Below are 18,791 nucleotides of genomic sequence, written 5' to 3'. Positions count from 1 at the left end.
CCTAACTGTCCTAGAACTAGCTCTGTAGACCAGGCTGGCCCTGAACTCCAATATCCACCCACCTCTGACTCAAAGTGCTGAGATTAACAGTGTGTGCCACCACTGCCCAGCATAAAAATTTTTAAGTTAAAAGGTTTTTTTTAATTGTGTGTGTGGCTTGCATAAATGTGTGTGTCCATATTTGTCCTTATGCACATGTATGTGAAGGTCAGATGGACAGTGTCTAGTTTATATTCTGAGTCAGGGTCTTTCACTGAACCTCAAGCTCACCAACTGGTTAGACTCTAGCTTTACACTGGGCTCACACAACAAGCACTTTACCTGGTGAGCTCCCCACAGAGTCTCACCCTAGCAAAGGAGCTGTGCACAACAACTGACTAAAAGGATAAAAAGGTGAGTTTTCTCTATGAGAGTAAAGCTGACCATGCGCCAGCGTAAGGCCACACATCCAGGAATACTTGAGCAAACTGGCTGTGTGGGTATGGAGAGTTGGAGGGGGGTGTGGTGGGGTGAATAGCATCAAAATATACACAAATTCTCATAGAAGATAGACAGACAGACAGACCGAATTGAATTATAGCCATCATGTCTCTACAAATAAGCAGGGCAGGTCTGGAAGGACAGCTTATCGGTTAAGAGCGCATTTTTTTTTCTTCGAGACAGGGTTTCTCTGTAGCTTTGATGCCTGTCCTGGAACTAGCTCTTGTAGACCAGGCTGGCCTAGAACTCCCAGAGATCTGCCTGCCTCTGCCTCCCGAGTGCTGGGATTAAAGGCGTGTGCTACCACCGCCCGGCTCGCACACTGTTCTTTGAGAAGATCTGAGAACAGTTCCCAGCACCCACCCAATGTGGAGTGATGGAGGTGGGTCTTGTATCTATCTGTTGCTTTCATTGGTTAACTAATAAAGAAACTGCTTGGCCTTTGAGAGGACAGAAAATTAGGTAGGCGGAGTACACAGAACAGAATGCTGGGAGAAAGAAGCCAAGTCAGGCAGTCGCCATGATTCTCCCACTCCAGACAGACGCAGGTTAAGATCTTTCCTGGTAAGCCAGCTCGTGGTGCTACACAGAATAATAGAAATGGGTTAGATCAATATGTAAGAGCTAGCCAATAAGAGGCTGGAGCTAATGGGCCAAGCAGTGTTTAAAAGAATACAATTTCCATGGTGTAATTATTTCGGGGCATAAGCTAGCCATGCAGGCGGTCGCGTGCCAGGGATGCAGCCCCGCCACTCATATTACAACAGGAGGGGGCTCACAATTGCAACTCCAGCTCCAGGGGACCTAATGCCCTTCCTTCTGGCCTCCTCTGGTTTGCCCTCTAGGGGACATATCAACCCATCCTAACAGATCCACATGTATATACACACTACTTTTTTTTTTTTTTTTTTTTTTTACACACTACTTTTGAAAATAAAGAAAAGTAAGTGGGCGAAGTGGCATACACCTATAATCCTTGCACTAAATAGGCTGTGGAAGAAACTGGAGAGTTTGACACAACAAAGGAAGACCAGATCCTATCTCAAAAAGCCTAATGGGTAAAAAACAGTTTTTAAAATAAAAGTAATCTGTTAAACAGGAGGAGGAATAAAACAAAACCCTCAGTTAAATTAGTAAAATTGGCCTTTGCAGTGAAACAATGATTAACACATTTACATAATTTTAAAAAAATGAATGCTTACAGTATGGCTCTCAAGTTCGGCGATTTTTTCAGGTGCTTCAAACCCCAAAAAGTACATTCTAATCACATGATCAGTACTTCCCGTGGCTAAAAACATACCACCTGGAATAAAAATGTTAGGAGTTTAAATGTGTAGCTTCTAACAAACACACCAACAGAACACACTTCTCCTCCACATCAGGAGCATCACTAGAAGCCCGTCCTCCGGCTCTTTAAACACGCCTACAAAGCTCGACTCTCAGCTTTGGTAGAAAACCTAATCCAACTGGGAACACTCCCTTATCTCACTCAGCTTTCACCCTGAGCATCAGTCCCCAACAGGCTCTGTCTCCTGAGCAAATAACACTTCCACAACCAGAGTTCCCTAGGACAGCGTCATAGCTTAAGGGAAATGGAGTGGGCCTAGTCTGCACAATTTGTCGTAAGTCTGCTGTCCAGGAAAGAATGAGGGGAATAATATCTCCAAGATTCTGTCACATTTAAACAAAAATACATATCTAAGCAGGTTATCAGAGAATAATATCCTACACATGGCCACGTGACCCCAGAACAACTTACTTACATGATACCATGAGCTTCCCTGCTGAGAATTCTCTTACACATTAGTGACTGAACAGTGTTAGTCAACACAGAGGGAAGAAAGAGACAGTGGGCTGAACCTTGCTGACGTCACTCTCCTTTGACAAGCCCACACCCACGTTCTCAGGTTTGTCTTTGTTCCACTGAACCCAGATACTTAAAAAAATCACATAGTGAACTCTAGAAATTATCAACGCAAATTAAGCTAATATAGAGAACAGAATTCATGGGATACTTTTCTGACTGACATGATGAACGCTGCTTTAAACTGAGGGAAAAGCATCAAGTGTTATCTTACCAACACTAAATGAGGAGCACAGCATCTGAACACCAGGTCTCGGCTTTTCTGTGAACTTCAGGGGGCGTGGACTTTAAAAGAGATGATATGCTTTTAGAATACATGCTAACATATTTAATCAGCACTGGGGAGTTTTATCTATTACTACTAAATATGCATGATGCGTGTACATTGAGTGCACACATGCCATGGCACACCACCAGAGGCAAAAGGACAGTTGTCAGGAGTAAACACCATGGGCTCTGGGAATGTAACTCAAGTCATCAGATTTCCACAGCAAGAGCTATTACCCCACGAGCCACCTCGGTGGCCCTAAAATACTGCCTTAAACATAGCCTAATTGACATTACAATCATCTCCTTGTGTTGGGGATACAGCTCAACTAGTAGACTACCTACCTGCTTGCCTAAACAAGTTTGGATTTGGTCAACACAAAAATGGGACAAACCCAAGTGTACCATATCAACAAATTTCTATGTTGATACAACTTCAATGAAAGGCTTTTAGAGTCTTTAGTTCATGTACAACAAAATACATCTCAATATTAATCTTTAATTTTTATCAAAAAATACTTAAGTTGGGGCTGGGGTATATTATAAATTCAGATATACCAACATAGCGACTGTTGTGGGATAATGCCTTTGTACACTGTAAAGAAAAAAATTGCCACTCATATTGGTTTAATAAAATGTTGATTGGTCAGTAGCCAGGCAGGAAGTATAGGTAAGGCAACCATACTAAGAATTCTGGGAAGAAGAACTGCAGAGAGCCAGTCAAAGCCAGATGCAGAGGAGGCAAGATGAGAATGCTTTACTGAGAAAAAGTACCAAGTCACGTGGCTAAACAAAGACAAAAATTATGGGTTAATTTAAACTGTAAGAGCTAACTGATAATAGCTAACAGGCCAAACAGTTTTTAATTAATATACACCTCTATGTGTTTCTTTGGGACTGAACGGCTACAGGACCAGGCTGGACAGAAACTTTTGTCTACAAGCAACAATAACAACAACAATAACAAAATATGTGTGTACGTGTATATAAAATCTCTCAGGCTAGAGATGGTTCAGTGGTTAAGAGCACTAGTTGCTCTTCCAGAGGTCCTGGGGTTCAATTCCCAGCACCCCCATCATGGCTCACAGCCATCTATAATGGGGGTTTGACCCCCTCTTCTGGCCTAAAGATGTACATGCAGATAGAACACTTATATATAAAATAAATCTTAGAAACATATTAACGCCTGCATTTAAAAATAAAATTATATATATATATGGCTGGAGAGATGGCTCAGAGGTTAAGAGCACTGACTGCTCTTCCAGAGGACCTAAGTTCAATTCCCAGCAACCACATGGTGGTTCACAACCATCTGTAAGAGATTTGGTGTCCTCTTCTGACCTGCAGGCATACATGCCAGAACAATGTATACATGATAAATAAATAAATCTTTAAAAAAAAAGTTTTGCTTCTTTTTCCTTTTCTCAAGACAGAGTTTCTCTGTGTAGCCCTAGCTGTCCTGGATGGAACTCACTCTGTAGACCAGGATGGTCTTGAACTCACAGAGACCCACCTATACAGATCCACCTGTCTTTGTAGCCACTGCTCTCTAACAGCAAAGTCCCTGAGCCCAGTGCTCCTGTCAAATTACATACCTAACTTTCCGTCTCTGTCTTTTCTAAATTATCTGTTGTTTGATTTTGCTTCCAAATGTGAGCAATGAAAAAGTTCTTTAAGCTTTCCTGTTCCAGTGAAGCTGATGCAGTGACAAACTGAGCTCAGGAGAGTATTTTCCTTTTATACTGTCCCCATCACATTAAAACATCATGTAAGACACTCACCTGAATTTCAAGGACTCCAAATCCCACTGCCAAAAGCAAACAGTGCCGTCAGCACCAGTGGAGACCATGTATCTCTGAGGTCCTTTGGCCATTGGGCTAAACTGAAAGTCAACAACACACATGAGTCTCTGTCTAGTCTCTCCTTAGTTACAGCTTAGCAGGTCCCAAGTTCACATCAGCTGACACGCTGATGAAGGTGACATCAGCACAGTGACAACTCTGAGTGCACACTAACTCACACGTGATTCTGATCAATTCTCACAACAAGCAAACAAGAACAAGAGTGACTCTGACAAAGTCAAGATCTAGTTTTAAAACACTAAAATGCGCCAAACCCGAGCTTCAGTAACGAGCACTATTCAGTGTAACAAGGACAAGGGTAGAATTACAAATGGAAAAACCAAAATTAGACCAGAGTGCAAGGCGTATTTTTTTTGGGAGGGGATCTATCCTGAAATTCACTCTGTAGACCAGGCTGGCCTGAAACTCAGATTTGCCTGCCTCTGCCCCCCAAGTGTTGGGATTCAAGTCATCACTGCCAGGCTAGTACAAGACATCTCACATGTGGGAAACTATAGGTGGTACAGGAGATGGGGTCATGCTTGAGAATACAATAATACATTTCAAACTCATCAGTGACTTACACATCTTACAAAATAAAACTAAAGAAAACAAAGTGCTACTGTAACATCTGAGTAAGAAAGACATTTGTGGGCCGGCAGCTAAGGAAAGCAGAGGCAGGCAGATCTCTTGTGAGTTCAAGGACAGTCTGGTCTACAGAGCAAGTTCCAGGACAGCCAGAGCTGTTATATATAGATATAATCTCTCAAAACAAACAATTTTTTTTTACTCAAGTCATATATATGTGTTCTGCAGCAAACCTCCAGACAAACATGTGTCTGCTGGTCCATTTTACTCCACTGTAGCCTGCCAATTCCTGCCTGGACTAAGACACTGATTTCTAACACTTCTATGGCACTGCTGCTGCCACAGGGTCTCTACTTAACTCTTAAGTCACTGTTTCTGATTTACAGTAATCCTCCTGTCTCAGCCACTTGAATACTGGTATTGGCAAGCACTGCCCACCACACCACCCAATCTGCACTTTCTAATATTTAATCTGTTATATGTGCATAATTCACATATTTTAACTTACTTTATGTGCATAATCCACACATTTTAATATTTACTCTGTATGTGCATAATCCACACACTTTTTAAGTATGTTTTTTACTTCCTTCTGTGCTTCCCCTGGAGGAACGTCAATCACAAAAGAGTACCTAACTTGGTCAAAACCTCTCTCGCTATCTCTTCTCTTCTGACTTTTCAACTCACTAATTCTTTCTCCAATTTCTTGTTGTGTCCATATTCTGTTAAATTTATCCACTGCATTCCTTTTGAGAGTTGAAGTTCTGACTTTTTAAGAAACAGATCCTGCTATACAGCCCAGGCTTGCTTTGAACCCATGACTCTCCCGCTGGAGATTAAAGGCCTGAGTCACTACACTGAGCTTCAGCCACTGGGTTCTTAAAAGTCAGTTACCGATTTTAATTGTAGAGTTTGCTTCTGCGCTTCTGGCTCACTGGTGGATTGATTGTACTTATTCATACTGGCTAACTGTATTTAAGCACAAGCAGTCCCAACTCAGACCTATAGATCTCCATTCGGTCTTATTTACCACTGCGCTTCTCCTGTCCAGTAAAGCTCGGCTCTTATTACTTATTTGCATTTTTCTTTAATATTCCTTTTTTATGCCTTATGTTTGCTTATCTCTAAATGAAGCAACTTATGCTTTTAGCCTGCACCACATTGGTGATTCCTCATTCAGGAGAACAGATTACTTGAAACTGGGCTTTGGTTTCTTGGCAGCTAAATTTAGTTCTAGATCATCTTTATTTCTAGGATGAAACTCTTCTGGTTACAACAGGGCCATTCTTATCTTTAAAACCCTCTATAACAGACCATAGTTTTTATTCACTTCCTCCCTTAACCCATGATTCCTGTCATACATCCTGCTAAACATCCCAGGTAAGCCCCTTTAAAGTACCAAACAACTCTTAATACAAGTTCTCTTCTCTGGGCTTTCCTTATTTATCACATAGTGACAACTCCATTTTCCACTACAAAGCCTCACCTGTCTCATCTGTGTGGTGCTTCTACAAGTCTTAAAGTAAGTCCAGCCTTGGGGGCTGGAGGAGTAGCTCAGCAGTTAAGAGCACTAAATGCTTTCTCAGATTCTGGGTTCTATTTCCAGCACCCATAGGCAGCTCACAACTGTCTAGAACTGCAGTACTATGGGAACTGATGCCCTCTACTGATGTGCAGAAATACATGCAGGCAAAACACCCACACTCATAAAATTTTAAAAAAAAATCTTTAAAATAAAAAGAAGTCCAGGAAACTTTGAACATTCCATTCCTAGAGAATACTCTGCCTCTGGTGGTAAGTAACTACACCTTAATACTTATATTTTTCAGGATGTAAATTATATTAAATGAAAATAGACTATTTGGAGTTCTTTAAAAGGCAAATACTAAAACCTGTCATTATTCTTAGCTAAAACAGGCTTGTCATCCTTTGTGTTCTGATCCTCTACCTAATCTTCCTATAAGCAATACCATAAACAATACCTTTAATCTCAACACAAACAGGCAGGACTCAGTTACACGCCAGCCAGGGCTATACCAAGTGCCTAAATACTGGTCATAATCTCAACAAACTGAATGATGCTGTCACTGAATTTTAAGAATCCTCTTAAAGGACCAATAACAGGAAGCACAGAACTCAAGGAAACCACGAGCCCAGCCTAGTGCTCTGGTAGGAGGTGCAGTCAGTCCTGAGGCCTGCACACGTGGCCAGCCCTACGCAACTAACAGAATGGCTCCAGGGAAAGCTAGCACTCCTCCGTGCTCCAGCACGGCTCAAATGTATTTTATCAGAGCACAAGGCTCCTACTTCCTGGAGGTCCATCAGAACATAATAATTATGACACATGCTAGTTTTAATTAATTTTTAAGCGGAAAAGACTTCTCGGGGTGAGGAATGTATTTCAGCTGGCAGAGTACTTGCTAGATGTACCTGAAGTCTGTGCTTCTAGCGCTAGTAATTCAATAGGTGTAGCAATACACACCTGTAATTCCAGTTCTGGAAGGAAGTAGAGGCTGGGGATTATAAAGTCAAGGTCACCCTTGGTAACAAACCAGGTTGAAGATCAACCAAAGCAACAGGAGATTGTCTCAAAACTTTAAAAAAAAAAAAATGTTTTCCAAAAAATAATCTATTGCCTAGAAATAATGGGCACCTAAAAACCTTAATGAATTTCAAGTTGAAACATTATCTTCACATGAGAATGAACAGCTTTATTGTACATCATGGCACACAGGTAGAGGCTCAAACTCAGGTTATAGACGTGGTTATAGCCTTTACGCACTGAGCCATCTCTCCAGGCCAGGAATAACATTTTAAGCGTATGTGTGAAAACACTCGGCAGAAGCATCAAGTCACTCTGGTCACAGAACTCTACACCAAAGATGCATAAGAAAATGGAACCCTCTCTGCACATTTAACCAAATCTTAACGGCAACAACATGTAGTTAAAAGCCTCATAAATCTAACAATTTAACTCAACCTAAGAAATGTGAGTTAAAGAGGAATAATAATAATCAAAGGTTGGGTGTAATGCGCACACCTTTGCTCTCAGCACTCAAGAGGCAAAGGCAAGTGGGTATCTGAGTTCCAGGACAGCCAGGGCTACAAACAGAAACCGCCTCAAAAACAGAAAATAGCAACATTTCCAGTTCCTGCTGAGCCGATGGTCCTAAGGCAGCAATCAATAGGTTCTAACAGGACAGCAGCAGCTCTAACAGGACAGCCTATGTTTCCAGGCAACAGCAATGTGAGAAATTTTCTTCTAACCAAGAATTCTCAAGCACTACCATAAGCATATTAAAGCATAATCCTCACACATGGTGTTTAGCAAGATAAACCAGCTCTGCAAGTTGATTCATGAACACCAAAGAGTACCACTGCTCTGAGACAGCCAACTCCAGAGGAGCAGGTACAGAGACCTCTGCGGATCCAATCCAGCATGAGTCTGGGACCTACCAGGTTGTAGGCAGGAGTCAGAGACCTCTGCAGGTCTGGGTGAGAGTCTGGGACCAGGGAGTAGACCTGAGCCAGGACCACTATAGGATTCATCACCAGAGTCACAGCCCCAACAACACAAACTAGAGGAAAAGATGTGTAAACAAGGTAAGAACACTCGCAACACCACAAAGAGCAACACGACACCAGTAAAATCTAGTGATTCGCTAACAGCAAGACTTAAACAACCAAATACAGATGAAGCAGAAGAAAATGACCTAAAAAATAACTTTAGAATGTTTGAATGTTTGAAACTCTTAAAGAGGAAATGAGAAATTTCCAAATAAAAAAAAGGAGGAAAAGACAAAAAATTGGAAGACATCAACAAATCCCTTAGAAAAACCAAGAAAAAGCAATCAAACATATAAAAGAAACTATTCAAGACTTGAAAACTGAAATAAAGACAATAAAGAAAACACAAGCCGAGGGAATTCTAGAAACAGAAATCATGAGAAAATGATCAGGAACCACAAATGCAAGCATAAACAGCAGAATACAAGAGATGGAAGAGAGGATCTCAAGCACTGAAGATACAATAGAGAAAATAGATTCATCGGTCAAAGAAAATATTAAATCTAACAAAAGCTTACTTAACTCAAAATATCCAGGAAATATGGGACACCATGAAAAGACCAAACCTAAGAATAATAGGAATAGAAGGAGAAGGTCAACTCAAAAGCACAGAAAATATATTTAACAAAATCACAGAAGAAAACTTTCCCAACCTAAAGACAAACATGCCTATCAAGATACAAGAAGCTTACAGAACACCAAAATAGACTAGATAAAAAATAGTCCCCTCGCCACATAATAATCAAAACACTAAACATACAGAATAAAGAGAGAATTTTAAGCCGGGCGGTGGTGGCGCACGCCTTTAATCCCAGCACTCGGGAGGCAGAGGCAGGCGGATCTCTGTGAGTTCGAGACCATCCTGGTCTACAAGAGCTAGTTCCAGGACAGGATCCAAAACCACAGAGAAACCCTGTCTCAAAAAAAACCAAAAAAAAAAAAAAAAAAAAAGAGAGAGAATTTTAAGAGCCGAAATGGAAAAAAGCCAAGTAACATATAAAGGCAGACCTATCAGAATTACACCTGACTTCTCATTAGAAACAATGAAAGCCAGAAAGTCCAGGTCAAGCCTTATGCCGACATTAAGAGATCACTGATGCCAGACCACACTACTATACCCAGCAAAACTTTCAATCACCAGAGAAGGGCAAAACAAGATATTCCATGACAGAACCTAGTCACAAACCCAGTCCTACACAAAGTACTAGATGGAAAACTCCAACCCAAGGAAGTTGACCACATCCGCATAAACACAGACAATAGGTAATCTCACAGCAGAAAATCCCAAAGAAGGGAAAAACACAAAAATTAACATTACTAACGATGAAAACTAAATTAACAGGAGACAGCAATCACTGGTCATTAATATCCCTTAATATAAATGGACTCAACTCACCTATAAAAAGACACAGGCTAACAGATTGGATACAAAAACAGAACCCATCCTGCTGCATACAAGAAACACACCTCAACCTCAAAGACAGACATCGCCTCAGAGTAAAGGGTTAGGAAAAAAATTTCCAATCAAATGGACCTAAGAAACAAGCTGCTATAGCTATTCTAATATCTAACAAAATAAGTTCAAACTAAAATCAATCAAAAGAGACAAAGAAGGACATTTCATATTAGTCACAGGAAAAATCCATCAGGAGGAAATCTCAATACTGAACATCTATGCCCCAAATACAAGGGCACCCTCATATGTAAAAGAAACACTTCGAAAGTTTAAAACATACATTAAACCCCACACACTAATAGTGAGAGACTTCAACACTCCAATCTCACCACTGGACAGGTCAGTCAGACAAAAAAATTAACAAAGCAATAGAGAGAATTAACAAGTTATGACTCAAATGGACTAACAGACATCTATAGAATATTCCATCCAAACATAAAAGAATATACCTTCTTCTCAGCACCTCATGGAACCTTCTCAAAAATTGACCACATACTCGGTAACAAAACAAACCTCAACAGATAGAAAAAAAATAGAATAACCCCATGTATCTTATCAGATCATCATGGCTTAAAACTAGAATACAACAGCAACACTAATTCCAGAAAGTCCACAAACACATGGAAATTAAAAAATGCTCACTCGAATCATCAATGGGTCAAGGAAGAAATAAAGGGAGAAATTAAAGACTTCCTAAAATTCAATGAAAATGACCTCCCAAGAGACCCAAATTTATGGGACACAAAGAAAGCAGTGTTAAGAGAAAGTTCATAGCACTAAATGCCTACATAAAGAACCTGGGAAAATCCCAAACTAGTGAATTAACAGAGCATTTGAAAACTTTAGAACAAAAAGAAAACTCATCCATAAGAACTAGACAGCAGGAAATAATCAAATTGAGACCTGAAATCAACAAAATAGAAACAAAGAAACCAATACAAAGAATCAATGAGACAAAGAGCTGGTTCTTAAAGAAAAATCAACAAAATAGACAAACCTTTATCCAAACTAACCAAAAGGCAGAGAGAAATTATCCAAATTAAAATCAGAAATGAAAAAGGGGACATAACAGACACTGAGGAAATACAGAGAATCATCAGGTCATATTTTGAAAACCTGTATTCCACAAAATTGGAAAACTTAAAGAAAATGGATAACTTTCTGGATAAATATCAGTTACCAAAATTAGATCAAGACGAGATGAGCAAATTAAACAGACCTATAACTGCTGAAGAAATAGAAACAGTCATCAAAAGTCTCCCAACAAAAAAAAAAGCCCAGGACCAGATGGTTTCAGCTCAGAATTCTACAAGATTTTCAAAGAACAAATACCAATACTCCTCAAATTGTTTCAACAGAAACAGAGGGAACAATGCCAAACTCTTTTATGAGGCTACAATTACCCTGATATCCAAACCACATAAAGACATTACTAAGAAGGAGAATTGCAGACCAATCTCACTCATGAACACTGATGCAAAAATACTAAATAAAATTCTGGCAAATCATATACAAGAATACATCAGAACCATAATCCATGATCAAGTCGGCTTCATCCCAGAGAATGAATGTTCAACATACAAAAATTTGTCAACATGGGCTGGAGAGATGGCTCAGTGGTTAAGAGCATTGCCTGCTCTTCCAAAGGTCATGAGTTCAATTCCCAGCAACCACATGGTGGCTCACAACCATCTGTAACGAGGTCTGCTGCCCTCTTCTGGTCTGCAGACATACACACAGATAGAATATTGTATACATAATAAATAAATAAATATTTAAAAAAAAAATTTGTCAACATAATCCACCATATAAACAAACTGAAAAAAAAACCACAATCATATCATTAGATGCTGAAAAAGCCTTCACTAAATTATAACATCCCTTCATGATAAAGGTCTTGGAGACAGCAGGGATACAAGGAACATACCTAAACATAATAAAGGCAATATACAGCAAGTCAACATCCATCATCAAACTAAATGGAGAGAAACTCACAGCGATCCCACTAAAATTAGGAACAAGACAAGGTTGTCTACTCTCTCCATATCTGTTCAAAATAGTTCTTGTGGTCCTGCTAGAGCAGTAACATACCAAAAGGAGATCAAAGGGATACAAATCGGAAAAGAAGAGGTCAAACTCTCACTATTTGCTGATGACATGATAGTTTACATAAGCAATCCCAAAAAATCTACCAAGGAACTTCTACAACTCAAACACTTTCAGTAATGTAACAGAATACAAGATTAAATCAAAAAGATCAGTAGTCCTCTTGTACACAGATGATAAATGGGCTGAGAAAGAAATTAGAGAAACAACACCCTTCACAATAGCCACAAATAGCATAAAATATCTCCGAATAACTCTAACCAAACGCTGGGCGGTGGTGGTGCACGCCTTTAATCCCAGCACTCAGGAGGCAGAGGCAGGCAGATCTCTGGGAGTTCGAGACCAGCCTGGTGTACAAGAGCTAGTTCCAGGACAGGCTCCAAAACCACAGAGAAACCCTGTCTCGAAAAACCAAAAAAAAAAAAAAAAACCTCTAACCAAACAAGTGGAAGACTTGTATGACAACTGTAAATCTTTGAAGAAAGAAATTGAAAGATCTCCCGTGCTCTTGGGTAGGTAGAATGAAAATGGCAATCTTACCAAAAACAATCTACAGATTCAACACAATGCACATCAAAATCCCAGCAAAATTCTTCACAGACCTCGAAAGAATGGTATTCAACTTCATATGGAAAAGCAAAAAACACAGGATAGCCAAAACAATTCTGTACAATAAAGAAACTTCTGGAAGCATCACAATCCCTGACTTCAAACTCTACTACAGAGCTACAGTGCTGAAAACAGCCTGGTATTGGCATAAAAACAGACAGGAGGACCAATGGAACCAAATCAAAGACCTGGACATTAATCCACACAACTACGAACACTTGATTTTTGACAAAGAAGCAAAAAATATCAAATAGAAAAAAGAAAGCATATTTAACAAGTGGTGCTGGCATAACTGGATATCAACATGTAGAAGAATGAAAATAGACCCATATCTATCAGCATGCACAAAACTCAAGTCCAAATGGATCAAAGACCTCAACATAAAGCCAGACACACTGAACCTTATAGAAGAGAAAGTGGGAAGTACACTTGAACACATTGGCACAGGGAACTACTTCCTAAATACAACCCCAGCAGCACAGACATTGAGAGAAACAATTATAAATGGGACTTCCTGAAACTGAAAAGCTTCAGGAAGCAAAGGACATGGTCAACAAAACGACAGCCTACACTAACCCCACATGAGACAGAGGTCTGATCTCCAAAATATTCAAAGAACTCAAGAAATTGAATACCAAAAGAACAAATAATCCAATAAAAAAAATGCAGTACTGGCCTACACAAAGAACTCTCAACAGAGGAATCTAAAATGGCTGAAAGACACCTAAAGAAATGCTCAACATTCACAGTCAGAGAAATGCAAATCAAAACAACTCTGAGATTCCATCTTAAACCTGTAAGAATGACCAAGATCAAAAACACTGATGACAACTTATGCTGGAGAGGTTGTGGAGTAAAGGGAACACTCCTGCATTGCTGGTGGGAGTGCAAGCTGGTACAGCCCCTTTGGGTATCAGTGTGGCGATTTCTCAGAAAAATTAGGAAACAACCTTAAGACCCAGCAATATCACTTTTGGGTATACATCGAAGGATGCTCAACCGTGCCACAAGGACATGTGTAAATAGCAGCTTTGTCATAGCCAGAACCTAAAAACAACCTCAATGCCCCTTGGCCGAAGAATGGATAAGGAAAATGTGGTACATTTACACTTGCAACACTACACAGCAGAAAAAATTATAGCATCTTGAAATTTGCAGGAAAATGGATGGAACTAGAAAATATCATATTGAGTGAGATAACCCAGACCCAGGAAGACAAATATCATATATACTCACTCATAAGTGGTTTTTAAACATATAGCAAAGAAAACCAGCCTATAAATCACAATCCCAGAGAACCTAGACAACAAAGAGGACCCTAAGAGAGACATGCATGGATCTAATCTACATGAGAAGTAGAAAAAGACAAGATCTCCTGAGTAAATTAGGAACATGGGACCATGGGAGAAGGTTGAAGGAGAGGGGAGAGGCGGGGAGGGGAGCAGAGAAAAACACAGACCTCAAAACAATCTATTTAAAAAAAAGTAAATTAAATTAAAATAAAAGTTAAGCTGACAGGCCACAGAGACCCACTACATTTTTCTACACTTCATGTATATATTTAAAAATGACTTCCCACTTATTGTAGGAAGATTTTATCTAATTTAGTCAACTCATCAAAATGCACCAGTTTTAAACAGAAAAATAACCCATTGCCAGTTTGTAACAGGCTTTCATGCAATTCAACCATAAGCTTCAAAGCGGTCAGTACATCACTCTGAAAGCTCTGCATCCTTACACACTATTCTTCCATAATCTGTAGAAAGACATCAGCTGAGCTGGAGATAACTCAGCTGTCAAGCGCTCTCAGTGACTCAGCGCTCTCACACAGACACGGGTTCAATTCTCAGTACACACATGGCAGCTCACAAGCAACCCCCTGATGGCCTCTCAGGTTTCTGCACACACAATGGTGCAGATGTAGATGCAAGCCAAACACACACACATAAAATAAAAATCAATTTTAAAAAAGAAACAATCAAGTTTTTAAAACATCATCACATCGCCTTACTATTTCATTCCAAAAGTTAAACTGTGGTGTCAGTGGGCTAGAAGTTACCTGCAAAGATGTAATTGACCCCGTGTGTCCTTGCAGCACAGCAACTGGGGCACAGGTCCTCAAGCACCACACCCTGATGATCTTATCACAGCTTCCTGCTGCAATCAGTGTGTTCTCGTAGTTCACAGCCATGTCTGAAATTTCTGCAGAATGGCCTCTTAACGTAGACAACAAGCGGCCATTATGTGTTGACCAAATCTTTACCAAACAATCATCTGACCCCTAAGAAAAAGCAACACCCCAATACAAATGTTAACACAGCATCCATGAAGTGAAACAGGAACGATACCACCCTGATACCACCCTTATTAACTATTATTCCTCTCCTTTCCAGCCAAATACTGTAATTACTACTGCTATCACCAGAACACAGACTCAGCATTTCTCTTCAAAGCAGAAAGCTTACACAAAATCTGAGCCAGATTCTCCCATGTACTACTGTTTTCACAAAGTTCTCTCCCAAGAATGTAGTGGGCCCAACCCGAAGTTCCCACTCCCCAACACCAGTTACAGGAGCAAGTTAGTTCACCAAGCTACAAATCAAAATTGGGACAGACCTAAATTCCTGGGACCAGACTACACACTGCAGTGGGGAAAGCACACTCCTTTGAAATAAACAAGTCTCAAATTTACAATCTCAAACCAGATACTGTTCAATCAACACAGCTGAGTATGTTTTCAAACCACTTAAAAAATTATTTTAGTCTTTAAAAATATTGGAACAGTCATACTCTTAATTTTCAAATAACCCCTTGAATACAGAAATGAATATAATGAATTAGTGACTGATTAATCCATGTAAGTATGAGTCATCACCTATGATCTGGGATTTCCTGAGAGTAAGAGGGAGCTTTTTACTGATAACGTAGGATTAATCTCAATGTAACTTAATCCCTTTAGTCTCAAATGTCCTAGAAGAGAAAGTTTTAGTTACGTACTTTCTATTATTTGAAAACAAAGAGTGCATGGCAACAGAGCTAGAGAGAGAGCACCGTTATTCTGAAGCAGGCCTCAACCCATCATCACCTCCCCAGGAGTTATACAGGACCTTCCGCTCTCCACACAGCCCAGACCTGACTGTGTTGCCCAATTATTTGAAGTAATACTTAAGAAACTACAAAATTTTAGACCCTGCACCACATCTCCATGACCAAAATGTCTGTGGATGGGAAGTAAGAGCCTCTCCATGCTCCTTGTCAAGGATGCTACAGCACTCCAGGCAGTACCAAATTGAGTAAGACGTTCACTCACTGTAAAGATTCTATGTCCTGTCCTATCAAAGGCTACACAGTACACAGCAGACAGATGTCCGAGAATCCTCCTGTGCATCTTTATATGCTGGTACATAGTTCCTGGGAACGCTGTGCTAAAAGTGGAACACCCTGTGAGCTGTTTTCCTCGATGTATCTCCACTAGGAAATAAAAACAACGGAAATGGTTAAGGGGGAGCCAGCATGTAAAAATTAAAAAAGATCCCAAAACAATTTCCAGAGTTTGAGAAATCCAAATGACTCACACTTTGTCCTAATTCTACTGTACTATAACAGAACCATTTTTATTTACTTTAAGTCAACAAGAAATTTGAAATTTGGTACTTTTTGCTACTGCGATCACACTATACCAGGACTTCCACTCCATCTATAAAGTCTCACAGGCCAACCGCACTCACCAAGACTTGGTGGGGAGCCATAATTCACGGGCATTTCAGGAGGTCTTCCTCTGTGAAGAGCAGCAAAGGCAGAGCCCTTCCACACTGTGTGCCTGCAGTCTTTAAAATGAAGTTTAGATACACATAAAATCTTGAAAGTTAATCCAAAGAAAGATCTTATAGAATACTTACGTACATTGTAATAAACTGTTTATTCAAAGTTTTACCAACTACTGTACTTTAACAGAAAAGCCTGAAGGTTTATTGTGCTATTCTGGAGACATCTCAGATACAGCAGCAGTAACACTGACAGCACAGCACTTTACAATCCACCAAGTGCTTTCCACATACATCAGCTCATGGAGTCCTCACAACAACCCTGTGAGGTAGGTGTTTCCACTAATTTACAAATGAGGTGACTGAGGCTCAAAGGTTCCAGGACCTTTAAAGAGATCCACTGCAGATGATTAGTAAGAGGGAATGGAATACCAAGTTAGCTGTTTATTTTTCAATGCAAAATACCATACAACATTTAAAATGAGCAGTCTTATCACAACTGACCCCAGTTTTCAAAAGGAATTTTAAGAAGATATTTAACTTATCTGATGTATCTAAACATCTTTGACTTGACTCATTCAGTTTAAGATTCATTCGGCCAGTACTATTACCTTGAACTCATCAGGAAGAATTAGCGAGTTCAAGTTAACTCAGCTTCCCACATTAGGGTGGAAGGCAGCTCTCCAGAGAAGAGCACATACAGTGTGTGAGTGAGCCTTCTAAAGCCACATCCCACCCAGGTCTGAAGAAGACACAGAAGCACACAGGCCGACACAGGCCTTGTGCCCCACTCTTGCTGAGCTACAAAGAGCTGCTTCACAGATGCAAACACGGGAGCGGCACCGTACTGAACCACCTCCACTGAGCCCGGGTGCCCACACTAACACAAGGCATCCTCTGGCACTAGCACAAAACACAAGCAGAAATAGGGTCCCTCATCACTGAAGTCTCGTCTAAGTCTGCCAGTCCTCACACAAGCCTCATCACAAAACAACATTGAGCTTGAGCTTGACACAAGGAAAAGAAAATGTGCTACCCAAGCAACTGCTGTAAAACAACTAGTGATGAAAATAATTACAAAGTGAACAGGATGCCGAAAAGAAGAATGGGACAGTTTTCTGATTCGAGCCACAGTAGCACGATTATAGGGCACTAAGAAACAACTAAGGCTGTCAAGCTGGTCTGGCATGAAACCAAGAAGCAGGGTACTCTTTCTCAGTCAAGTTTTGTCCTAGTGCAGCATCTAAGAGGTAGCATTACATCAGCTTGTAACAAAATAATCACAATGAAATTCAAGTCTGCTGAGATCAGAACCAACACACTTGCCATTAGCAGTTTAGCCACATATATACATAGAGCATATCACACACAGGTACTTAGTCTAAGTCAATTATACGAAGCTAACAGAAAAGGTGTAGCAATTCCAAACATTTTGCTAGCACATAACTTAGCAAAAGGAAAAGATTGTTAGTAAAAAATAAAAGGAATCATGCAAGTTTACATTTTTGGTGCATGTTTTTCAAACTGCTACCATTTTTTTAAATCACTTCTCCTTATTACAAAGGACTTTCAGACTCTAAATATCAAAAGTAGTAATTCTAGTATTTAAAGAGTTTATTAGACACATACAATTACATCCATTGAAGTTATGAGAGCTACAAAACGGAAAAATTAAGAACATTGATAAAAACCCTCAAACACATCTTAAATTCAAGCTTTTAGCTTAACATCTATGTCTTTATCAATTCTGAAATTCAGAAGGACCCATTAAACACATGATAAAATTCAAAGATCTACACTAATTGCAGAGAATTTATAGTCCATGGCGTTAGATACATTGTTACCTTCCACAACACTTACACAACTTCACAATTATAACAGAGCTACTAATACAAAGCAGAACACTTCTTCAAATTAAGGTACCTTTTGCTGTACGTAGCAAAGACTGCCTTCCCGCACCAAGCAAAGAAGTGACTCTTGAAATACTGGGTGGGATTTCTTTATCCAGCATTGGGCCGATGCGCTGGCAGATCTGTAACAGGTGATCAGGAGCCACATGCTTATTGGACAAGACCTGGTTGGAAAGGCAGGTTTTAATAACAGCACTGCATATAGGGATACGCAATACGCAAACATTTTTTTTAATTCATGGTAGTCTGTTAAATGTGAAGATCACAGTGAAAACTACAGAACATAGTAAGAAAAATTAGACACTTTACACAGGAAACTCTCTGTAGACTCACACTCTA

The 18,791-nt window shown here is 39.9% G+C and overlaps 1 protein-coding gene across 1 annotated transcript in view; it reads right to left on the bottom strand.

The window, feature by feature from the left end:
* Positions 1-18,791, bottom strand: part of Brwd1 (bromodomain and WD repeat domain containing 1) — an 84,128-nt gene that overhangs the window by 50,873 nt on the left and 14,464 nt on the right. The window contains exons 5-11 of the mRNA XM_057766191.1: positions 18,466-18,616; positions 16,507-16,605; positions 16,089-16,249; positions 14,838-15,059; positions 4,393-4,493; positions 2,559-2,629; positions 1,683-1,783 (exon numbers count right to left, since the gene is read on the bottom strand). Of these exons, the coding sequence (XP_057622174.1) occupies positions 1,683-1,783; positions 2,559-2,629; positions 4,393-4,493; positions 14,838-15,059; positions 16,089-16,249; positions 16,507-16,605; positions 18,466-18,616 (906 nt within the window). The remainder of the gene's footprint in view (positions 1-1,682; positions 1,784-2,558; positions 2,630-4,392; positions 4,494-14,837; positions 15,060-16,088; positions 16,250-16,506; positions 16,606-18,465; positions 18,617-18,791) is intronic.

This window comes from Chionomys nivalis, chromosome 3 (genome assembly GCF_950005125.1).
Source record: "Chionomys nivalis chromosome 3, mChiNiv1.1, whole genome shotgun sequence".
NCBI classification, from domain to species: Eukaryota; Metazoa; Chordata; class Mammalia; order Rodentia; family Cricetidae; genus Chionomys; species Chionomys nivalis.
This window is presented reverse-complemented; position numbering and strand designations above follow the sequence as displayed.